The 26,905-nt window shown below is 35.6% G+C and overlaps 1 protein-coding gene across 5 annotated transcripts in view; it reads right to left on the bottom strand.

Moving 5' to 3' along the window:
• The window catches only part of RYR2 (ryanodine receptor 2), a 370,828-nt gene that overhangs the window by 260,946 nt on the left and 82,977 nt on the right, over positions 1 to 26,905 (bottom strand). For all 5 annotated transcript variants that reach the window (XM_069852347.1, XM_069852349.1, XM_069852348.1 and 2 more), the window contains exon 2: positions 14,690 to 14,809. In XM_069852347.1, coding sequence (XP_069708448.1) covers positions 14,690 to 14,809 — 120 coding nt within the window. The remainder of the gene's footprint in view (positions 1 to 14,689; positions 14,810 to 26,905) is intronic.

Genomic DNA, 26,905 nt, shown 5'->3' with positions numbered 1-26,905 from the left:
ACTGCACAGGGTTGTTGTGCCCCAAGTGCAGGACCCGGCATTTGGCCTTGTTAAACCTCATGCCATTGGACTCTGCCCAGCGGTCCAGCCTGTTCAGATCCCTTTGCAGAGCCTCCCTACCCTCCAGCAGATCAACACTTCCACCCAGCTTAGTGTCGTCTGCAAACTTGCTAAGGGTGCACTCAATGCCTTCATCCAGGTCATTGACAAAGAAAATTTAGGCTTCAGGTTGGCATCCAGGCATTTTCTCGAGGTTCCTATTCTGAATAGCCCCTTCCAAAAAATAACAATTCCAGGTATATTTTAATGTGAGTTTAAAGATTATTAAAATTTTACGTCTTCAAAGCATAAAACAAAAATGAGGAAGGAAAACCATGGTGCTGTTGCCAGTCCTCTGACTATCTCACATTAACGCACATATAGATGGAGGAAGGAATACGAAAAGTAAAGGTATTCTGTGTTATACTCAGCCTAGCATTCTTTATCGAAAGCCATCTTCATACAAATTACACAGTATTTTTTAGTTCCCAGTCTGGAAAGTGACTGCTCATTCTAGGGACTGCAAGTAAAATCTGTAGCAATCAGTTTGCAGTATCAGGCTTTTTTGAGGACAGGTCAAATATGTAGGCAGTTATTTTAGTAATTGCTTTGCTAGACTATGAATATACTATTAAGTAATAAATAATTTAACAGAAAATATTTTGCTGCATGCCTAGCAACCACCCACCAATGCACTTTTAATAAATACCAAAACAACCTGTAACTAACTGAAAATTTTCAACAGTTTAATGGTAATAATAAATCTTTAAATGTGAAAGTAGAACACAATTCATACGCCAAAAAAATCATCAGTGCTCAAAAGCAGATATATCTCTGGCGTAAATACCCATATTGGTAACACTCAACCTTTTTTCCACTAATTTTTATTCTATTCATCTTTGCTGGAGTAACTTTCTAAATGAAGGCATAGAAAAATAGTTCGCATTCCGAAAGGGTTTTTTCCACTTTGTTTTGTGACAGAATATGTAATGAAGTCTTTGGACAGTCCAGGGACTCTGTACCACTTATCTTTCATGCAAAAGATGAGTAGAAAATTGCAACAGAACTATTGAAAACAACTTCTTTTCAATTTCTTTCCAACACATTTGCAAAATCAATTATATTTTAATGGGTTTTAATTAATTATATTTTAATAGGTTTAAAGATGACCTCTGAAAGTCTCTTCCAACCCAAATCATTCTACGACTCTTGTTGCCAATTATTTGTCTAGACAATCCAGTCAGTCATAATTACAACCTAATAAGTAGCTTAATAAAAAAAATAGGCTATTATACAAATTAACCAGAAACTTTTTATTAAATTTCAAAAGAAAATTAAGTAATGCTAGGAGAAAAATAATAAATTACATGAACTTTTTCTATTGATCCTTCAGCATTGTAATAGCACAGTCAGCGAAACTAGTCAAATTAAAATAATGTAATTCTCATCTGCAATTTTTAAGGCATACCTATTACTAGAGTAATTGTTGGATTATTTAGAAAATTTGAGGATTCTTTATTCTTCCTGCCACTTTAAACTATATTTATTCTGCACGCTAATTTCCTGCAGTAATATTTCCATAGTAAATTATGCTTCACTCTGTGGGAGGCCAATCTGCAAATTAGATAATTATTCCCTTTATTATTTTGAGTAAGGCTTTTAAAACACTATCTAAAATACCTAACTCTAGTCCAACCCACAACTGAATCATGGATACTGGATGTATTCATTACACACTATTTCAGTTTTCAGTGAATTTGGATTTATAAGCATGCCATATTCCAAGTGTGATGACAATGTAAGAGGCTGAGTTGCAGAACTCAGTCCCACTGCTATTACTCTGGCAATGACACAATGCTAACAAGCAACAATAACGTATGACCTGCCCATATAATATGATGCATACAACCCTGTGAATGTAAACTGAAGTTCTGCTTCTCATAAATATTAGTACAAGACTGAGGAATAACAAATCGCTTCAGCAAACACAATTCTGTCTCTAAGAATAAGCAGCTTTGCCTCACCCTTTTTTCTCTTCCTCTTTAAGTACAAGCTTCCTAGTTGTTTTCTTAGGTTCGTGGATATTTTACTATTCTTCTAACCAAATTCCCAATGAAATGGATTTGCAGGTATTTCATCTCTAACTGTATAAAAAAAATATTCACATATCAGTGCCTAAAAATCATTAACTAAGCAGCCTGGTTTACAAAGCATCCACAGTTTGTATCATTGTCAAAAAATGTTGGTGTCTGCAACTTTTCTAGAATTAGCACATTAATTATATGCCTAACTTTGAGCATCCAAGTAGGAAGAATGAAAAAAATATTTTTTGTACAGAATTTAAGCAAAACATCTATATCTCTATTTATGAAAGTAGCCTGAAAGAAATTGAACCAATCATCTATTTTCAAGTCACATTATAATTTATACCTCTCTGTCTTTCTAATTTCTACATCCTTTCTACTGAAATGAGATTCCTTCCAGCAACAACGATGAAATACACTCAGCATTACCAAGTAAAAACATCCACTTCTAGGACTCTATGTTGAAGGCATAGCTTGCCATGTTTTCAAGTCTGTCATCAAAAAGATGGATCCAGTACAGAAATATGGGGCTCTGACATAAAGTCCCATCAGCCAAATAGGATGAATCATATTCAACCAATCCCAAAACAAAAAAGAAGAATGAATTATGAGACTAGAATTTCAGTTCTAGAAGAGAAGGTCTTTCAACAACAGTGTCAAGCTCCTGCATGCTTATCATTAGCAGATCACACAAGTTGCCTGCAAAACCTTGCTTTCAGTTACTTATGACCATTTTAGTCTGAAACCGTCACTTTCTGTACAAGGCACCTGCAAATGACTGAGCACTTATAGGGCATTCCATTCAAACCAACTGTCTCCATCAAAAGCAGAGAAGTTTCCAATATCCAAAGCTTTTTATGTTACTATAGTTAAAAAGTGTGATGTCCTCATGGATTTGGAAATGCGGTTTGACAAGCAAGTGGCCTTTTGTCACAAGTATGTATTTCACATTTTATAGGAAAAACTTCGAAAATCCAGTCAGGTTCTACTTCCTGAAAAATGTCATTTTTAACAAAGTGAACAGTTTCTTGTTAACAATGGAAAGCATTGAAGATTATTTTTCTACAGGAGAGCAGTTTGGGGGCTAAAACTGGAAAACAAATGGGAATACGTAACAGTGAAGACCAAAATCATTCCCTATTCTGACCCCCAGATAGTGAATGTCATCTGCTGGTCACAGTGGAACAGTTCATTGGCAAAGACAAATGTGTTACCTGAAACTTAAACTGTACAAACTAAAGGTATAACATTCAGAAGGAATCTGCTTCTTGGGTTTTTTTTCTTTCACAACCTCCTTTAAAAATGCCTAAAAAACCTATTTCTACTTAGGCTGTTGTTTCATAAATACAATTACATTCTATTATTTTATGGTTGCAAAAAGCATCGAAGTCTTATGTTATAATTCTTCTCAGGGTCATGAGGCTATTATTAATAGAACAGACTCTCTTAACTGCTTGGAAGTTGTAATTCCCAACAAGATACTTACTTTCTTTAAAGTGTAAGGCCTCGTACAATCCATCTCTAAAAAAGACAAGTAAAGAGGTTTTTTTCCTCTTATCCTCCATCTCTCCTTCTAGTCTCTTTTTTCACTGTACATAAGTCCGACTTATCATAGACTTATGTACATTATTGAGAGCTTATTCTCTGTTTTATCTCTTCCCTGAAAATTTAAAACTCTTAGCAACAGATAGGAGTGATTTTGGGTCAGGAGCTATACAAATACTCTTTTGCCTCAATGGATAAACCAGGTCAATCAACTCAACAGCCATTACAACACATGCTGCTGCAGCCAGAAGCTTAGATGAACATTAGCTAATAGTATGTCACCCTGACGCAGTGTATATGTGTTGATTTTTAAGGTAATTATAAAAATTTCATGCCAATTAATAACATTAAAAATCTCAGAGGATCAACAGTGCTACAGAGGTTCTAGGCACACAACCAAATTAACAAAACATTTTTGTTTAGTTTCATGCTGATCCTGCAAATTCTACCTTATTATGCTAATCTTATGTGTATTAGTCAAAACTCACAGTTATATTTGTAGCTACTGCAACAAGTAATGAAAAAATCTAGGATCTTATCAGTTGTGAGGGTACTATTGATTTAGAACCTGGAAGGAAGCAGCAATCCTTGAAGGATTCCTGCAACATCAGAAAGATGATCTTTATAAGCACAGCAGACACCCAACAGGAAAATCTTCCTAGTCCCTGACCAGATTTATTATAAACCATGCACATTATAACAATCATATTTCAAAGTAGGAATCCTATATTCTTTCCGGATCAAACAAGAAGGGCAAACGTGCACATTTTTTGTGGCTGTAATACCTGGCATGGCCTGACCTGTCTCAGTAGAAACCTTACCTCTGTGTAATAGTCAATAGGACATTATTTGCAGAGATTCTCTTATTGTTAGATTTATGTTATTTCTTTATCCTATTTCTGAAATATTCACAGTGAAATTAAGAAAAAAAGGTAAAAATGAAATCTAAAGACATGTAAACATTAACCCTTCCAGAATACCCTCCACCAACTCTAATGAGCAATTATTTGCAGTGAATATGAAACAATATGTCAAAGAGAAGCAAAGCCTGCTTATTTACCTCAAACTATCAAATATAAAACATAATAATGGTCACCAAATTCTAACTTCCAAGGATTTTATTGTAAGATTTCAGCTAATGCACTTTCCATTTTATGTTGCTGAGATCAATGGTCAACCTGCCTAACTATGAAAATTTATGCTCGGAGTCACCTCTGACTTGTCCTCAAATGAAGGAAAGGAGATACATCATCAGCTCTCTCCTAGGCAACACAGTTTTAAAGTAGCATGGCATACACAGCTATCAAAATCCTTTGTGGCAAGATCCAACAATGCACTTAGGCACTTACTAAACTGCATATTAACAGTCAGTATTTTCTTTACACATACATAAAATAAATCAGTTCCTTTAACTAAAATTAATAATGCATACATTCTGTTTAAGTGAATATGCATTCATGTTCTTAATTCAATTTTTAAAGTTATTCAAAACAAATGAAACTTAACTGCCCACAGAATTTTCAGTCTGTCCCACCAGCATTACAGAAGCTAAACGTGCTTCATTCAAATTTAGGTGTGCCAGCCCATACTGCTGGCAAAAAAATAATTAATTACAAAGCCAGTTTATGAAGATGAATAATGTACCAACACTCAGTATTTTAATTCAATTTATCCCTTTTATTATTTGTCTTTTAAAGGTAATATGTCCATTCTGGTTCAGGATGGGTGGAATGTCCCCCAGATTATTTTGCACCCCAGACTCATTTGATCTGATTTACTTGATTTAAAAAATAATTCTATTCAAATCAATTAGAGAGAGATATTGAAAGTTGTTCACTCAAGAAAATATATCTTTAACCATGAAATTTTTGTACTCTGAGAGAAACTCCAGCAGATATTTGGGTCAAGGACAGAAAGACTTGAAAAGCCCTAAGAGTAAGGACTACCTGCCAGGAAATTCTTCATGGATTTAGGAACATACACCGTCAGAGTTTCACTGCTCATAATAAGTGCAATAATACTTTCAAGCATAAATATGTATTTTAAAAATCTCACTAGATATGCTCAAAATTTCTAGTTACTCTATAAATGTGTAAATGGAAGACTACTTAATGATGATTTCTTCAGCTTTTTGAAGATAAAAATTTCGTCATTTTTGGTCTAAGGTGCAGAAATATTATTACTAAGCTGTTAGGCAAACAACTGCTGCTTTAAAGGACTTCACTTATCATTCACTAACATACTAGCACAAAAAGCTGCCACAAAGTACTGTCTGGACAGAAATACCCTCATGCATTTCCCAGCAAAAAGCCCACCTGCCTCAGAAGAGAATTATGCAACAGGTAATAAGCAAGAAGCTTAAGCATTCAGAGACCACAAAGGTAGTCTCAAGGACCTGAAAAACTATGTGGACTTTCACTCCGTTCCTGCCACTCTTGAGTACACACTCAAGGAGGGAGTTTTCAAGTATCACACCTACATGCAACTATCACACTCATTTAGACCATTCCCCAAACTGCAATTTCCTTCCTTACCATATTCAAGTCCTTCCTTTTCAAAATTTCACATTTTGACATCACATAAAATATTAACTGCAGTATTAATAATAAAAAAAAAATTCCACATACTTGCAAATTTTCCAAAACAACCAGGGCTCGTCTTAAATAATTCTCATAAGAAATCCATTTATCCACTTTTTCTACAGAAATAAAACAATTCTAATAAGAGTTACATGCATGTGAAAATAAGAGCGTTAATGGAAACCACAGATACAGCTACCCTTCATGATAAATAAGCTGGAAACGTACAGAATGGGGAAGAATTCTTTTAGTATTTTAAGTTTATGAAGTAAGGCTTTTATAACCATTGATCTGTATGCACAGTTGCAACTATATCAGCCAAAAAAAGATCAAATTAATTGTTACTGTAATACTAATCATAAATCCAAATATGGCAAATCACATATCAAATATGGCACTTAAAACACATTAAACTTTACCCTTACAACAGCTAAAAACACTAGACAAAATTCTTATTTAAAATAAAACCTCATTACAATTGCACTTTATTTCTATGGACCTTCTTGCCCAATTCTTAATTAATTTATACATCAGAGAAAGAACTCCCACTTTCATGTGTTCTTAGCTTGAAACACACAGATTTATGAATCTGGTTTTTTCAGGTTTTCAGATGCACAGCTACATATCAGCCTAATTAAAATTCAAATGACTGCTTTGTAACTACTCTGGGTGCACTAATGAAGTACATTCTGCTATAAACCCACCAGAGAAAATATTTCAAATGCTGAGCTCTAGAGGACTTAACAGAATATGCCATTGTGTAACCTTGTGATGTTCAGTTAGCCAGGGTTATGCAGTAAGCCCGAAGCTGCTAGGGCTGTGCTTGAACAGTTTTAATCTCTATATAATGAGGCCTAAACAGTTACCAGAAGTTGAATTCCTACACCAGTTCCACTAAAATAAAAAAAAAAAAAAATTAAAAAAACACCAAATCCACCAGTAACCACCATCATATGTGCATTTGTAAACATTTTGTGTTTGTTTTTTTTACTTTTACAAGATATTTAGATAATGAAGAAAGTTGCGGACTACATATTTGGCTGGAGAAATTACAATTCATGTTTTGTTTGTTAAAGCACACAGATTATACAGCTTTGGGTTAAGTTTCTTGATTGGGTGTCCTATGTTACTAACTGTACAAAAAAATTCTTAAATTGAAAATGAGTATTTTGAAATTTGTCTTACATTGGTTAGTTGTTAACAGACTTAATGTACGCATGCATATCGTATGTACTGCTCTTTCATTCAGTGCTGTCACTTGGGAGTATTATCATCACCTAATTAATTCATTTTAACTACAAAATTATTCAGCTTCTGTTGTGACATTTTCAGGTTACATGTCATGTAGTCTACCAGCATACTTAGGTATCCCATACTTCCCTTTGGAAGTTTTTTAAGTTTAAGTGCTTCATTTATAACAGTCCCTAATACTTCTAAAACACATTTTGACAAAAAAAATGCCAAGTACACAATACATTTTTAGTCTTATAATAAAATCCCGTGGATTCTAAATCATCAATGTTAAGCATGCATAGTTATCAAAAACAAAGAAAGTATAATTACTGGCAGATGTATCCAGAGAACTGACCTATAGTAACATCACACTTTTAAATATTAAATAAGTTGGAGTAATCGAAAAAGAAACTCTTTCATATTTATGAAGGTACATTTTGTATATAGGAAGAGATTTTAATTCCTTTTTGGTATTAAATAGTGCCTCATTAGGCTAAAACTCAATGCATATATCTGACAATACTAGTCTTGATAACAAACATTTCTGTAAAATCAGAATAATCCATAACTGTATGTATTTAAAATTCAAAATATCTGCTTCAAGAGCAGACGCAATCTGAACAATGAGAATAATACATTTTGGATATACTATGATTACATACTATGAGATGCTTTGAAAGATACCACATATTTTGCTCACTTTTTTTAAAATTACTTGCATTACAGATGACAGTGCAAACACACTGAGTTAAATTATTATGCCTCCTCATACCACACACAATTTTGAGCCAATATAGAGCCATATTTCTGTTACTGCTATATATCCATGGAGATCTGACCCAGTGTCTTTCATAGTCTGAATGTTTCACATTCATTTTAAGTTATTCACTTTCCATCTCAAGAAGTGATTCTGTTTGCTTGTGGGATTAAGTGTAAGGATCACCATCAGGTCTGGTGGACATGGCTACGCATCTGTATTTAGGGTCAAGATTTATATAAGATTTTAAAGGAATGAAAATTGAATCTGATACACATCAATAATAAATATAATATTGACAGTTATAAAAACTATGTATACATAAAGCTACATAAAAATGTAGTGAAACACATTATGTTCTTATTTACATTGCTTCCACAGAGAAGTATTCTCCTAGGAAAGAATTATTCATCGAACAACATCTCATTTGATCTACACCTATCTATGTCTAAATTATACATATAAAGTAGGGCAAGCAATGTGTAAGTATGCATAAGTTTGTTAAAAGATCTTCATTAAAATTATTAAAATCAACTATCTTAGTGAACATCTGCTAAATGGAGTCATCTAAACATGCAATTATGTAAGAAACATTCATATTTTATGGCAAAGATGGTAGTTTTGGCAATTTGACACAAAGGCAATTAAAACAGCCTCAGAGGTGCAGCTACAAAGCCTTGCCAAAGTCCTGAATCTTTTTAGAAGGATTCAATGGAAACCACAGCAACTATGAAATTTTTTGTTTTAAAAAAAAAGGAAAAAAAACCCTTACCATATGGAAAATTCCCAGAATGACAGACTCTAAACACAAGCAGATAACACTTACTTGTTTCATCAGTGCAAATCAAAGTTTTATACAGGTAGTAGTTCATTATGCAATAACTGCTCAAAAGGCATCTGCTTGCATCCATATATTAATGGACACCACATGCTTTTTTATATATTTGGCTTATGCAATCAAGAGCTGTGTACAGCACAAGTACTGTTTCTGAGCTCTTAGAAGGAGTTTCAGACTCATTCTCTCTGGCATCAGAAAAATTATTTACCTTGATCACTGAGAACATGCTCAGGTGTTCGCTGTACAAATTAAAGAAAGAAGGCAATTCTAGCCTTCAGATCCTACGCTCTGGAAGACAAATGGAGAAAAGAGTATTTTTCCCAAAGGCAATCAGAGTAAAGGAGTCAGGCCAGTGTTCCTGCCCACCTTTCAGGATGATACCCCTCTACAGAATCTGACTGCTGGCTTGTGTACACTAGCGAATCATACTTTCTTGTAACCTCATCTGTGCCAGGTGACCATCCTTCTCTATCCTCCTTCCGCTGATTCTCCTTTTCCTTTCCAGCATAGCCACCTATCCAGCTCCGGCTGATTCACCTCCTTGCTAAAAACAGACCAAAAAAAAGGGCAAAGGAAAAATTCAAATAACTGGTATTTGGCAGCACAAGAAACAGTGTGAAAGTCTTACCAGGTTTATTTTCTATCTTCTCACACCACAGATGTGCATAGCTCTGGGTCATGGAGCAGCAAGGCTCAGCCAACTGACTTACATCAGCCCAGCACCGACCTGCCTAACCTTTCCCTGTGTTGCAGCCATGCCCAGCCACAGGAGAAAAGTGACTCCTCAAAAGCAGAAACGGAAAAAATCATCAAAGCACTACTCTCAAGGGAAGCCTTTCCTCACTTTACAAACAGAATTACTAAGGGTATAGTAAGCTTTTTGGACTACCCTCTCAGCACCGTAGCTTATTATGTATAATATGATTCAGATCATAGGATCACACATTGTACTGCCTTCTTAAAAAAAAAAAAAAAAAAAGAGTTTTTTTTTAGATCTTCAAAACCCCTCGTTGTTACCATCCCCTCTCTAAAGTCCAAATTGCTGAGAGCTCGAGGAAACAAAAAAAAAAGACATAATCCTTATCAGTCTTTTTTAATGATGGATGATGGAAAGCAGTTCTTTTTTAAACCTCAAGAGCGTCTTGAAATTAAAGTATATGTGTTTAGTACCTGCCATAAAAAAACAGAGAAAAAAAACACCTTATGCAGTTATAAAAGCGTAACTCTCAGTGTTCTGCTGTGCAGTACTTCATGAGGGATCAAAAGCACATTTGTGATGGGCCCAGAGCTGAGCATTTTTTGGCACCACGGACCAGTATAGTTTTCTGGAGCTGCAAAAACACAGCCTTAGCTTGTTCGGTTTTCAAGACTCCATGCATTATTCAGATCTAAAGAAAAACTACTTAAATGGCAGGCAGTAAAATCTTTTAATTAATGGACTTCCTTGTATTAGCAATCTGTTTATATACAAGAAGCAACAATCTAATTTTCAGATGCAAAGAAATAGATCTCACTGGTCACTGAGATAAATTAACTATTCATAATTCTTGTTGCAATAAAAGGGATGGTCTTTCAAAAAAGGAATAGATTTGAAAACACTGATGAAACAAAATTACCTATAGACCTCTGTCAAAAAAAGAAGTTTATGTTGTTCTTTTGTTTTTTTCAGGCACTCATCCCCATCCCTTACTACTACTTTTTTTTTTTTAGGAAATTAAAATTTGTGCTGTAGATGTAACAAGATTTGCTGGAGAAATAATGAGATGATACAAGTAAACTGAGCACTTTAAATTTTGTCTTCAGCATGTATTCTTTGGGTTTTGTTATTCTTGACGTTGCAACTTTTCATCTGTTAAAAAATTTTGACGGTTTATATATTTTACATTTGGAATGTGCAACCTATGCCTAGAACAACATCTATTTTGAGACAGATCTGCTTTGAAATTAGTAGAGACTGAAATATAATTATTTTTCACTTGATCTACTATGCCTCTACAGGTGATGTAATCATGCATTTATCTTGTACCAGCCTTATTGTTTTACACTAAAACTTTCTCCTATTAATAAAATTAGATGTAATTTAAACCTGACATCTTGTTGATCTGGTCTTTTGTTCTTGGAGATAATGGGAACATTTTGAGGAATCTGGTGACATGCTCTGAGGAATCAGGAAGCTGCTATACTCCTGAAAGTAGTAGATAAACTGCTTTTACAGAGTAAGGGCAGGAACTAATCTTACTGACACTTCCAAGTAAAAATAATGAATGAAATAAAGATAAAGTACAAAATGCCTTTTCTCTTATTACCAGTCAAAGCTAGAGCACAGTCTCTAGTAGAACTCAAAAGAATCTTAAAAAGACACATCCATGATTTCTCTAAGGTTATATCACTAATACAGAAACTAGCCCCTCTGTGTGTCCTTCACAACAACAATCCAATCCACTGGCTCAAGTGAATCATTCCAAATCAAAAACATACTTGGTCTACACAAAGACCCAGTCCCCTCTGACCCAGTCTGGGGTCCAACTGCCTAGGATGCAGTTTTGCATAAAAAGGCCTGAGGGAAATAAGGTGGGCATCAGCCCACTGTGTGACCTGGCAGCAGAGCCTCTCATGCTGTACTAAAAGTTGTCTAGCCTTAACATGGTGTTTTTCCTCTTTACTAAGCACTTCCTAGATTTTATAGAATCATAGAATAGTTTGAGATGGAAAGGACAGTAAAAATCATCTAGTTCCAAACCCTTGCCATGAGCAGGGACACCTTCCACTAGATCAGGTTCCTCGAAGTCCCATCCAACTTGGCCTTAAACATGTGATGGGGCATCCACAACTTCTTTGGACACCTGTTCCTGGGCCTCAGCACTCTCACAGTAAAAAATTTCTTACTGATACCTAATCTAAATCTGTCTCATTTTAGTTTAAGACCATTACCCCTCATCCTATCACTGCACTCCCTGATAAAAAGCCCCCCCCCCAGCTTTCCTGCAGGCCCCCTTTAAATACTGGAAAATCACTGTAAGATCTCCCTGGAGCCTTCTCTTCTCTAGGCTAAACAACCAAACTCTTAAATTTTCCTGTAAGTATCACCAAACCAACGTACAAAATCATTCACAAATTTAGAAATAACTGTATTTTGAAATTTTATTCCGTAAAATTTTATTTTGTGATACAATGCACTTCTTAGAAGTCCAACATCAAATCTAATAGCAAAAGATGTCTTTCCATATGCTCCAAAGAAACTAATCACAAGTTTAAAACCAAGCTCTAATGTGGCTCCAAATATGAATTAAATTCTTATATAAGATTCAAGCACCTTACAGAATATACAGAAAAACAATAAACTTGCAGAGCTGAGAAATAGAGGATACATTTGCTCAGTCAAGTTATTTAACAAGCATAGATTTCTTACCGAAAAAAAAGGTATGAAAGTGGAATTTGGAGAGTTCTGAAATATGAACACATGTGAACTTGTAGCGCTTATTAAAGTGTTTGCTAATTTAGCCCAAATATCATCATCCATCTTTTGTTAGAATGATGTTTTCAAAAATCTGCTATTCTCCTCCCATGCTGAGTGAATCTACATGACCCTCAAAACAAACACTTGTGTGTAATGAACAGAAAGAAAAAAAATTTATAACGCAGTTTTCGTAAGTGGTCTGACAGTGTTACTGTTGTAATGGAAGAAGTCTTAGTAGTCAGTAGTTGCCAAAGTATTCAATAAATATATATGTTCAAAATGACCATTATCTTTATAGTGTGAATTATTCAATGATCCCAGCGCAAGAAAGTACATGCAAAGTTGTACTAATAAAACATCAGCTACACCACCAGGAGACACATCTTGAAGGATGTTGGGGAAAAGCAGGGGATTGCACCAAGCATTCTCAAGAAAGCAAGTCCAGGATGAGAGTTGTAGTCTATTACTTGTGTTTGGCCCATTACTGGTGCTTGGTTTGATACCTCATACTTGACACCTATCTAACACAGATGCCACAGTACTGTTTGCATTAAAGTGCATCACAATCCCATTGCAACTGAAAACCAGTCTTAAGGACACATAGAGAGAATTTTAAATGCTTCAAGAACTCTGCTGGAACCTTTTTCAAATCATCATATGCCTGTTATAATATTTTCCATGCTCTTCCTTATATAATGCAGTAACAACATTCTATGGACAGACATCAGGGAAAAAGTCTTTCTAATTACTCTTCTTTACAGTCAACTTTGCTTTAAGGAATTGGAAATTTTATGGTTCCCTCAGTATTTATATCTCCAAACGACTTCAAATGAGCTCATTCTAGAAACTGTCGGCCCTTAAAACTAAAACAAGGAGGAGCTGCATGGGTTTTCTTCTGCGTTTTTGCCCTTACCTCATGCAGAATGAGCAGAATAAATATTGTTTCACAAAACATGGAGAAAAAGCAGCATCAACAAGCATGCATAGGAAACTGGCATGAAATTCACATTGTATTCCTTAAAGACAAAGATATTCAGGAGTTCTATACAGTAAGAGAGACACTGTAGAATTAACATCCAAACTTACTGAATACTACTAAATTCATTAAATAGATTTTCCTGGCCTCACAGGCAACTAGCACTGCAATCACTTCCCTCCTAGCACATTTTTATTGCTAAAAAGATTCACTTAAAACAGAGCAGCCCAAATGGATTCATCAAGATCACTGCTATTATAATGAATCATTGATATCCTAGTAAAAAATTTATTATTATTAATAATGCATTCAAAAAGATGAGACAGAAAATGAAGCATTACTCTGCAATGTATCAGAGAGAATTGTGATGTTACAGAAGTTGGCAAGATAAAAATCATCATTTTTTGTTCTGAATCTGTCTAGATGTCTTCATATTTCAGCTGAAGAAAGAACAAATATGTTAAGAAAAATTATTTTTGTATAAGTAACATGTCCAAGTATACCTATTACTTTAGTCACAAAACCAGTTCTACCTTCAGACAGCACAATTTTGTCTATAAAACACAGATTTGAGTGTATGCGATTGTGAAACAAACCCCCTCCTCCTTTGCAACAAATACCAAAGTTAATTTTTAAAACTACTGTATCTACTGCATATAAAGCAGAGCTATAGTAGGCTTAGATAACAAACATTATATGAGATCATTTTGATACTTGCGCTATCACTCTGCTTAGTTAGAGAATTAGAAGGACTTTAAGTAACAATCATCTCAACGTAAATGTCAGAATAAAAACATCACAAATTGAATAATCACTCTCTTTCCTGTGGATGTAAAATCAGAGTTATCAAATGTGTCTTTTAATTGCAGTACACCAAAATTGCACTGCAGTTTACCACAACTGAGTTCAGACACAGAAATAATAAGCATATTACTGAGATGGACTTCTGCAGCTAACTAGTTTTAAAGTGAACCCAAAAGAGAAAGCACAGCACTAGAGTTCAGCCAAAGGGCCATTACAAAGGAAAAATTACACTTCAAAACGGGATTAAATATTCCTTATATTACTGATAGATGTGACTTTTTCCATTCTCCTAGACAGGTTTCTGTACAGTACAGCAAAGCAATCAATATTATAACTATATTCTTGCTTCATACGTGACACTTAAAACACGGAAGTACCTTAGAATTCGATGTGGATTCCAAAAAGCAAAGCCTGTTGCCAAATCCTTCTGCCGCAAGACACAGTTTCTGTTGTTCCTTGTGAACTGTTGCAGTGCACTGCAGAACCACTTCATCATCCTACCAAAAAATAAACACAGAACAGTGGTTACACTTCTGATCCAATACAATCTGAGGAATCACTTAAAAAATCACTGCTAAATTCAACAGCAATTATCCATGAACACAAGGAGAATTGAATTCTCATCATAATTTTTGTCGTCAGGGTTATGAATGTGGGGAAATTAGTTAAAGTAATTGCAACTACGTTTGTGTTTTTCCTGTTTGCCTGTTCTTATAACAAAAGCCAATATGTATCAAATACAAACGTTATGAGACTAAATCCTCATAGTAATACAGTCGAAGGGGATCTTGCCAACAAACCTGAAAGACCAGAAGCAGACCCTTAATTAAATCCCAGTTCTTCAACATAACACAACCATTAGTTTGAAAATCCCTTTGCAGAAATATGGTTTTAGTTAAAAAGAAAGAAAACTTGGTTGTAATGAGCCTGTGTTCTGCTTAAGAATAGAAAAATATATTATCACCCTGTGCATTTTGCCCATTCGTTTATGAAGCAATATTAATTAAGAGTCTCCAACAATAAATTTCACATGAATGATTAAGAAGTCATCGCATCTAACATAAAATGAAAGTAAAATGTAATACAACAGCAGAACTATAAGATGAAACATGCAACTGAAGCAGAACAACATGAGACTAGAAAAATGCACACATCAAGGCAGCCATGTTTACCAAAAAATGTTGTTCCTACAGGAACCTTTTTAGATAAGGACATCCAGAAAAGTTCATTAAACTAAATAAATGCCTGAATGCCAGCCTTTGTTTAATTTACTTCACTCTAATAATTAAACTAAACTAAATTAAGGTGTATTTAATTCTGAAAAGAACATGCAACTAAACAGTTTAATCAGATATTTTAAATAATTAATTCATTTTATCTCTTTTTAATTGTCGCCATGCAGCAAACCATAGCCCTATGTGTAGGTAAACCAATTTTCCTTGTAAACTAGCAAGAGTGCCCAAGCTGGATATCGCCTACAATCCACAGTCAATTGAAGAAGCAAGAAGTAGTACTACTTCCCATCAAGCAACAAATCCAGGAAATGTAATATGTACATGTTATACATGCAGTTCACAATGTGCAATTATAATTAATAAAAAGAAATCCCTAAAGGCCAAAATCAAGCATACACAAGACAAAAATACAGAGCTAAGAGCTTTGCTGTAGAGTCTTTGTAAAAGTAGCATCTATTAAAACACAGAGCATATTTTCTGGGGGTTGATGATTGGTTTGGGTTTTTAAAGTACAAAATCAGTATTTGCTCATCTTAATGACACTTGATTCAAGTAAATGTTTATTTTCAGATTAAAAATAGTAATGTTAGAGTGCAGCTATATAGCCATTCTCTCTCCTCTTCCTCTTCCTCTTCCTCGCTCTTCTTCCTAAATAACCACATTAGCATAACGGAAACTACGGGAACCCTGTCACCATCACACCTTGTGCCAGAGTTGTCTCCAAAAGAATCACTAGAGAACATGCTAACATTGTACCTGCATAGCCAGAGACAGACAAAATAGTAAGGCTGCTTTCTACTGAAACAAACTACCAGTTCCACTTTGTACTGCCCCATTCTCTACCATGCTTTTAGTTAAAGACTGAAAAGCATTCTACATAGCCCATCTATAAAAATGACTATGCTGACAGCAGCAAAAATATAAGTTGTATTGGGGCAAGTCCCTGACATACTTAATTTTAGTTAACAATCTAATGCATCAGAGCCTTCCCTGCAAATCAATTACGTACAATCACCAAGCATGTATGTATAATGTAGATGTTGTAGATGAAGGATTAAGAACAGGGATATAGCAACTGCTTTATTTCCTGACACACAGGTTTTCTCAATTAATTTTGCAAACACTTCCTCTGTATACTACAGTAAATGGCTTATTGTATTAAATACATAGCTCGCAAATAAAGACTGATTTCTTTAAAAATGCTTACTAGTTAATGAAAATTAGTCATCCTCCCATGCCTTTTTTCAAAGTTAATTCCTGGCTGGCAAGTTGTGCTTATTAAAAACACAAAGCAAATCACAACTCTGCTCTGCTACATTTTCTTTGTTTTGTGTTGCAGACAGTTAGAGTAAATGTGCTCTTAATTCATGCCAAAGTCATACTGTTGTGGAGCTTTGCATGCTAGCCAAATGGGGTTGATAAAATTGACACAAAAGGTTAAGAAAGATGCAATAGCATTGTCAGATCATGTGAAAGGTGATCACAGGTAGTTATGTGTTACATACAACCAGCTGTAAGTTCCTTTGTATTTCTGTGCACATATCGGAGAAAAACCTGATATCAACTCTACCTTGGATTCAGTCTTCTAACATTTACTGACTGCGTGTTCAGAAGATTCCTATATATACACAATTTGATTGTGTTGCAGAGTTATATTGAGATATATAATTCCATTCCATTTCTTTAGAGAAGACTGGGGAATGGGTAAGCATCTCAGCACTGTCTTTCTAAACCTGCTTTCAAATCAGCAAATGCTATCGAGTTCCTGTATCAGGAGAGCTAAAAATGCATAAGTTTGTTATTTGAAGTCACACTTCAGAGACCTTCACTGAAGGTCATATCTCTCTCGTATAAAGAAAGCTAAGTCTGCATTACAGGAAGTGTCTATAAAAGAAAAATATTTTTCAAATATTCTCAAATCTTGAATTATGAGATGTCTCAAGCTGGTTCATTTCTTCCTATCATCTTCTGAATATTTTCACATCCATGAATTAGGCAGATGAGGCTTTAGATCATCAGATTTTTTTCTGTCAGTCACTGTCAGATTAGAACTGATTAAAGTAATTTACATCTCAAAAGGCTGTAACTATAACCTTCAAAAGTTAAGCAAATACATCATTATATATCCAGATATGATCCTACCCACCTCTTCACTCACTCTCCTTACACAAGCCTGAAAACTGAGGAGTATAGGCAACACAAAGATGCTGACAAGAATATTAGTGTCTTACACATCTCTGTCAAATGTTGAGTTACTTAATATCACAGTAAACTAAGCAGAGATTAAAATTTCCAACCAAGCAGAGATGTTTAATGCCAAAATGTAATCACTTGTAGGAACTTCTGATACATTTAGAATCTAAATTCTTGGACAAAGCGTGTTTTAAGACATGTAGAAATACTTGTCCATACACTGCCAGTATTTAGCGTGTACCTAAAAGAAGACCTCGTATCCACAAGATGGATCTTTATAATTGATCAAGGTAACACAGGTGTTAATAAACAGTAGTGTGTATCTGCTATATTTAATGAAAGGAGCTTAGCATGTACTTCATCTAATTAAAATCTGATTAAAAAAAATCAGTATCTATGTTTTGGCATGGCTAGCAAAAGTATTCGATTTCAACTTCATGTTGAAAACAAGCACAACAGACAGATTACAGGGAACACAGTATAGCCTTGAAGAAGCTCCATTATAGTTTGGAAGGCAAAGCATCAGCACACACCTAAAATTCCTGCAGACACTTCCACTGCCAGATATTTCTGTTATTCTTTTTTTGCTGAATAATCACCACTTTGATACACATCTGCCATTTTCCTCTGTGGAAACTGGAAAATTTCAGTATTTATATTTATGGTTGGACTCGATGATCCGGTGCGTCTCTTCCAACCTGGTTATTCTATGATTCTATATCCCACTCAGCTATAGCCATAGTAGCCTTCGTTAGTAAACTCAAAGATATCGTTTTGTCTTTTTATGTCTGGCTTTTGGATACAGAAAAAAAATTATCAAGAGAAGGAAATATAGGTCTCAGAAATAGCTGCATTTACTACAAGTAGCAATGAATCCAACTTGTGAAGCTGTGAATTTTGTTTAGATACTTTAATGGATAATTCTTCCACCCATCCTCATTCATCCCTCAATTCAGAGTCTGATCATCTTTGTAAAACTCTTGGAAGTACTGTTACCTCCATTCAACAAATAGAGAGGTAAGGAGCAAAGATGACACTGCCTACAATAACAGAGCGTGGCTATGGGATAGCAGAAATGGTATTCAGATTGCTAAACTGATACCCTGACTCAGAAAGCTATTCTCCTTCCAAGTTTCTAAATGAACCTTCTGAATGCAATGTGCAACTAAGTCTAATGTACAGACAGATACAGTGCTTTAAGATTATGACCAAGTACCATCTTGGAGTAATCAATTAATCCTGATAAATCCTTATGCGTCAGCCATTAAACTAGTTCATAGTTTTACAGATACCCTATCTTCCAGCAAAAAGACACCCTGCTTTGTATTACATCAGATACCTGCACTGAGTCAAACAGCATAAGCTTTTGATAAGCATATGACTGCATTTATCATTCTGACTCTTCAAGAAGCATTCTGAAAAAAAAAAATAGATGTTATCTATGCTACAAAGCCCTGTTTATTTTTAAACATCCAATTTTGAAAAGCAAGGGCAGTTATTGAACAAAGAACAGGACACAGCAGATTCCTAATAATTATCTATTCATTACGGGCTATTTAATTACTTTCATGAAATCTTTATAATCACAGAAATTAAAAAAAACTAAATAATTTAACAGATGACCCAGTAAGTTAAAAAAAATACTTCCAGTAATATCCATAAATGGGCAAACTGCTTGTTCAGAACTGCATTTTGGAAGACCAGATTAATGAGGTATGGGTTTGCTGTGAAGTCACAATATTAAAACAGCAAATTTTCAGAGCTCATTAATAGCATTTACTTTCATCTACAGTGATTATTTGACTTTTCTGTGAAATCCACTCAAATCTCCTAAGATTACTTGAAATATATACTACCCAGTCAAGGTTAGTTTCTCATGTAAACATGTGGGCATGTTATTTTCCAACAGGAATGTTTTTCCAAGATCAGCAATTTAAAGCTATAGCTTAACAAAACATATATACACACACAAACATAAATATTTCCTTGTAATAGACAGTTTTACTTTGTCCTATTAAACCCTGACAAATGATACCTTCCATGTGAAGTCACTTTTAACTACTCATTAACCTTCTCAGTATGTTTATTCTATCAAAGAACTAAAACTGGTTCACTGAATTGAATTGCACAAGATAGGAATCATCTATAGTGCTATAGCTGTTAGCATCTCTTCAACATGGACACAAGCTGTGATTTTGAGACTGGAATATTTGCATTGTGGCTTTTTCCTTTTTGAACATTTTGCTACCTGATTATTTATTTGGGGGCTTTTTAATGTTCCTCACAAGTTTTGGGGTTTCGTTTTTGTTTGGGTTTTTTGGTTTTGTTTGTTTGGTTTGGGTTTTTTTAATTCTGCACATTTTCGTACCTTCAACTTTTAATAATCATGCATACTTTCAAAACTGCTAAATTCATATCCAGTATTGATTCAGTATGGAGTCAAAGGATAGATTAGGATTGAATAATTTCTTTACTTGCATTCTTTGAGAATAATTTCTTACATTATGTCTCATAAATCTGCCTGTTTTATACTCTGCGCATTACTACGTCCAAGTCTTATTTTAACCATGCAAGAAAAGCATAATATCAGAGCTTCTACTTTTGCTAAAAATTTCTGCAGAGAAACTTCATGATATATGAAGTAGCAACACACTACAAGTAATAGATTTATTTAGAAACACTATGTTCTTTTCACCTCAAGATGCATTATGCCTTTGCTTCAACATTTACATTTTGCTTTCATTTCAGGACAAAAATATGCAACATTTTGGGGTATTTTCCTTGATTTTATATTTTATACTTTATATTATACTCCTTTGCAAAGAATGTAGCAAATGAAACATGAACTATTACTAATTTAATTAATTTGCTCTGCTCTTCCTTATCTGACCCATTCTACCTCCCTCAATGCGGACTGCTTCTACTGCTCCACATATATATAATGCTGAAACATATAACAATTCTGAAACAGAGAATGCTACATATGCAAAATTAAGCTTTCAAAGGTTAAAAATGATGTTATGCTTGCACATTCAAACTCAATTCTACTGCAGTTTTATATTACAAATACTGCAGTCAGTGGAATGTTTCCATCAACTTCAATCCATAGGCTATAAAACAGGATCTCAGCACAGACTTTTACAGCTCGGTCTTTAATAGCTTCCTCAAACTCAACATATGCACAGTTCTGCTTCACTGCATGCCATTTACTGCTTAGGTGTGCAGCTGAACTGCGCAATGACTATAGAAGCCGCACATACTTTAAAAGTAGAATTACAAGGAGAAATTTAGCCTATACAAACTGCTTTATGCCTAAGAAACTGCAGAAGATTTCTTGACTTACAAACTTAACTTCCCTGTCCTCTGTTGGGATAAGCACTAGACTAAAGTGTAGAATAAATTCTAAATTCTATTGGCCATCAAGTACACAAGTTCCACAATTACTGGCAACCATGTGCTAAAAGTTGCTACAGAACCTCTTTCTGTGTTTTGGCAGGTAAAAAGCAACAATGTAGAAGTCGCAGAATTAATTAAGATGTGGGGGTTTTTCCTTCTCCAAATCCCTGCTGATAACAAAAGCCTTAATGCACAGGGTTTATTAAACAACATGTACATAACATGCAAGTGCTATGATCAACAGAGAGTAAATATCTTTTCAACAGTTCTATGGGAGATACCAACAAAGCAAATGGTGAGAGTCTAGTATTACTTAAACTGCTAATTATGTTGACCAATCAACCAGTGTCTTGAACAAACTACTAAACTCTATTTTGAAATACCACACGATTATTGAGATTACTCTAGAGCTTCTGACATCTGAATGCAAAGGAAGTCTGTGGCAGAGGCAAGAAAAGGACCTAAACTTCCGATTACTGTATCTAAGCTTGAACCACAGCTCCGTTATCTTTTTGGTAGCGGATGACAGTTGTAATACTTAATAGTAAAATAATAAAAGTAACATGCTTGGCCAGTGGGAATTTGTGTTCACACTCAAAGGAGAACAACCTATAAAGAACTGAAAACAACCTTTGCATGGTGCACACCGCTTTTAGCTAGGAACACAGGGGGGAAAGCAATGAAAAGACAGTGCTGAAAAAACTGACTTGCTGGTTACAGTGAAGCAAACGCTGATCATGAGTCACCAGGCAGCTGCCTAGAAGCCAAAAAACTAGGCTAATCAGGAAAGCGTATGTGACTACAAGAGTAGCGATGCTTTGACTTTACAGTCAACATTGGTAAGGCCTCAGCTGAAGTGAAACAGCCATTTTGACACTTTATTTCAAACAGAAAGCAGACAGAGCAACAAGACTGACAACACCTTGAAAAAATAGCAGGAAAGATCCAGCAAAAAATTTGGGATGCAGTCTGCTTAGACCATAGGAATACATGGCAACAATGTCATGTATATGACATCATTGTAAATAAAACATGGAATAGATGGCAGGTAATACCATTTCTCATTTCATTTTCATATGGAAATTAACATTAGAAAGTTAGGAAAAATGTTTTCTGAGGAGAGCAAAGCATTTTCACAGACCAGTTTAGAAGCTTCATCACTATAAGACTATAAAAAACACTCAAGAACACCTCTGCCAGGAGGATTTCTGCATAGCTAAACTTGCTTTAGGCTGAGAAGGAAGAGAGATGATGCTTCTGGCCACACAAGTCTAAACAATCTGGACACGTTTTACTGTACGCGTTTCAGTTTTCTCCTGTAGGAGGAGTAATTTTATAAGAATTCAGTGTTATTCCAATGGAATTATCCTTTGAGACAGAAACCCCATGCAGAACAGATGGAATTCCAGAGGAGTAGACTAGCTGCTAGTTCACAATATAGTTCTATGAAGCAGGCTGCCAATACAATAACCATATTATCTCCTCCTCATTCCCCCAAAAGCTGTAACTTAGTCATCAAAACAATTTTGCAAGATTACAGCAGAGTCATGGTGATCTGTAGTACTAAAGTCTTGTGGCAGTAATAAATAGATTCATATTTAGCATTTGTCAGAAAAAGTCTTCACTAAAGAGCATTGATACAAAGAGCCAGTCAGAAAGCAATCACTACGTACAATGCTAAAAACTCGTTACGCATCACTTGACTAGAGTGAAGCTATATGGCAGAGAAGAGTTTATCTAGGACTTGTACATCAACACTGAGCACAGCATCTCAGGCACAGCATACATCCCTATCTATGGGTCCCATAGCCACCAGAAGGAAACAAAGCACACATCAGACTGCAAAGAACAAAACCGAATAAGTGGCTCCAGCACACTCAGGTAACAAGCGCACTTTCTGTGCTCTGCAAAGTGCTTCACGGAGAAACAAGCATACTACTGATCTTGATCTCACTGGGCACTGCAGTGATATCATAGCTGTCTGTACCCTTCAACAGCACATGCTCGCCACCTCCTTAAATATAATACTCAGTAGTGATATCAAACAGACACACAACACTGAAAACAGATGTACTGTCTACGTGTCATCTCAAGCCTTCCTCTTCCGGCTCTTTATTCCACTAAGTCAGCATGAAACACTGTCAAATTTGCTTTCAGCACTCAATGGCCTTGTGTATGCATGTGCTCATATGCTCTTGATTGAGTTTTACTAAAAATATATCTGCAAATGAACGTATTTCCAATAGAGATGACTCATTTTATTATTTCTCACCAATTAGTTTCTGTGGTCCTACAATCCTAAAAAAAATGCCAAGTGCAGCTGTCAGTGTCTAATAATAAACCTATCTGTCTGTAACCGTAGTTAGTCATGGTTAACTCTGCATCTGACACAGTTGACAGAGAAGTGGTGAAGAACATCTACAATAACATATGAATACCAAATTAAACAGAAAATAGCCAGTAGGCTGATTTCAGCTTCTTAGCAGCCCCAGTATGTCAAATTTATCTCTGATGTAATTCCACTTATTTTAGGAATTTGATAAGATTTCTATTGCATTACATCCTCCCTCACCAATCCCAGGCTGTATCTCTTCTGCAATCAAAGGTGTGATGTACAGCATGGGACATACTTATGCTATATTTGGCCTTGCTGCCATGAATAACAGTACCAGTAAAGACAGAGGTGATAGCATGCTAGAAAAGGTGTTCAAAAGATTCTGCAGGCAAACACAAGCTTACATCTATAACACAAGCCACACAGTTAACAAGACACCTCAAAACAAATGTCAGTTATAATATCTCGTATCTCATGGTGCTCAGTTCAAGCTAATAAAACCAGACTCTCATCAGTAACTGAAAATGCTGCATCTGAAAATAATCACTGAAGGGTTATAGTCTTACAACACTTTCTGATAAAGAATTCATTAACGTCATTTGGAGAACAGAGGCACAAGTTAAAGCAAAATAATTTGTTCAAGGTCACACAATAATTAAGACTCAAACTGAACACATTTGTTTGTGTATGCTGCCTACCCCACTAAGAGTCTCCGCAGAGCAAGAAGGCTCTGACAATATGCTTCCCTCATGGACAAGGCCTTCTCACTCCAACTCAGACTGTGAAATCCTCACCTCTACTTCACTCTTTTCATGCAAGAATGCACAAGAAGTTCACCAGCCCTCAGCCTTGTATCTTGTGAGCAGACTCAGGAGGCTAAGTCAGTAATATGACCATCTGGTTGAGTTTGCACATTCAATCATAGATTACTTTCTCTTATCTCAATGTTTTTTCAGCAGTATTTCTTGAATTATTCCACTTCAGTGCTCTGCCAGACTGATATTTCTCAGCTACCCAATCGATCATGCAACCTTTCTTCTCTAATTCCCAAAACCTCATCTGTCACCGTATTCTTTTATTTTTGAAGCAAGGTTAAAGATTCATTCCAACCTTCATCAGTTTCAGCCATGTAATTATCTGTCAATATATTTCTCCCTGCTTTCACTCTGAAGCTGCTCTACCTTGTGATATTCACCTTTTCACTTAACACACTTTCCATGAGATGCTTTCTTGTCACCATGAGAAGATCACCACTTTTCTGAATTATTCCTTTTTAGACTAAACCCACTTAGAAAAACCTCTCAGACAACTTCACTTCTGACCATCTTCGATTTATGATCTGTTCTTTCCTGCAGACTATTAATGAAATCATTAAGACAAGATGTGGTATCTTCCCATGAACAACTCCAAAAAGGGCTGTTACCAACTCTCCATTTCTGCCTAGCTTAAAATGCCACAAAGGACCACCATACTGCTGGAGCTGTTTCATATTATGAAACCTCAAGCAATCATAACACTGAAAACCCCATTCCTTGACACCTTCACTACATAAGCAAGCACAAAGGAGACTTTCAGCCTCCCATGAGAGAAACCAGTTGTCTCTTCAAAAAAGGGACCAATATCCAGTCTACCCATCTGTCTAACAGTGCTGCTGTTCTATATTCACCTCTTCTTAACCTGCCACAACATACCTATTTCTCAAAACATCAATAAAGAAAATAAAGACTGCACTGATCTTAAAACACTAAACTGTAAACTTTATACCTAAACAATTACAATATCTAGATATCGGGAAATAATTCTATAGAGACAGCACAGATTGAAGGGAAGGACACTAAATTAAGAGAAGTGGCAGATGGATTTTGTTACCAGGTCTCCCACCAAACTCTTATCATTTATTACTCAAGATATTCCCTGTGCTTAAGCCCTTTTTCTATGCCTTTCTGACTGCATTTGTTTAGACTCCAAGTTCTCCCAGGCAAGACTATTCTAAATTCAGTTTGGAGATAAATCACACCATTAATAAGTGCAAGATTACATACATGCTGTAACAGGAAATAAATAAAATCTTATACATAGCATTAAATGCTTTGTTTGTTAGGGTTTTTTTTTCCATCAAGACTGAGTTTAAGCAGCAACTATAGGCAATGCCAGGAGAACAACCAAATGGTCCCCCATAAACACAGTGCTAGAAAAAATACACAATGTAATAAACCAGCTGAAAGCCTGCTCGGTGGCTTTACCTGCAGGACTTTGGGAACAGGCAACAATGAATAGATCAGGTACTTGGGTGGCCCACAGCTAAGATGTCTTTCCTCTGCTCAGCAGAAATTACACCAGCTTTGAACAATAACTATATTTTGCAAAATCATAATATTGGAAACTTACATCTCTTCAATGAGTAACAAAGATAAAAAGAAGCAGCATGACAAATAGGGACAAAGACATTCAGAAAGCAGCGATTAATGATTTTGACTAATCTCAGTGATCCAAGTTAATGCTACACGCAGCAGGAGAACACCAGGTACAGACCACCACTCTCCCTTGAATATGAAACAATTTTTATGGCTTGATTTTTTAATTGCTTATCTATCCATCTCTGGAGGAAAAAAAAAAAAAAAAAGTCCACAGTATTTGCTTCTAGATTTCCAGACACCTCTTGGGAAATAAATCCTCCCAGCTGCATTATCTGTCATTACTTCACTTTTCTAACCCCACCAGGCCCATGATGATCTACTCTTCCTGTATCACACTTCACTGTCTTCATTCGTCTTCCACATTCATGAGAGCTTTCAGCCTTTCTGCAAGAGAACACTACAGAAGCAGTGGTACCCCCAGAACAGGCAAGGGGATGCAGGCCAGGGCAATTGTCCTAGGAGAGCCATTGCCCACCCAAGGACAGGAATTGCTCCCTTTCACTGGCAGATCCATTTCTGCATCCAGCATATGCCAGCCAGGATTGAACTCAGTAACACATGACGGGTAAATGGAACAGTATTTCAGGAAACCAGGTACTCTGGTCGAACAGCTGCAGTGGAAATGCTGGGACTAGCAAACAACAGTTTTTACAGATTAAAAATTCAGACATACTTCTTCAGTTCAGAAAACCTCTCTGATCTCTACTTCAGTTCTAATGATGCAAATACTTGGCCACACTGAGCAGTAGTAAGAAAGAGAATGAAGCTTGATAGCCATTTCCACATACCCTGGGATCTTGGGGAAACCACAGCATTCAAGAAAAAAAAAAAAGAAAGCAAAGAAAATTAAGCTGCAGTACCGGACTTTAGTGTACTAATACCACAAGAAAGTCAAAACACCAAACAGATGAGAAGAATAATTCATTACACCTAGCACATTGCAGTTCATAGGCATATTGTGTGACAAAAATAAAATAATTTCTATTTTGGGGGAGGGTGTTATGCCTGTACTAGTGG

This window comes from Phaenicophaeus curvirostris, chromosome 2, assembly GCF_032191515.1.
Source record: "Phaenicophaeus curvirostris isolate KB17595 chromosome 2, BPBGC_Pcur_1.0, whole genome shotgun sequence".
NCBI lineage: Eukaryota > Metazoa > Chordata > Aves > Cuculiformes > Cuculidae > Phaenicophaeus > Phaenicophaeus curvirostris.
The sequence above is the reverse complement of the archived record's forward strand: the minus strand, read 5'-3'. Positions and strand labels throughout refer to the sequence as shown.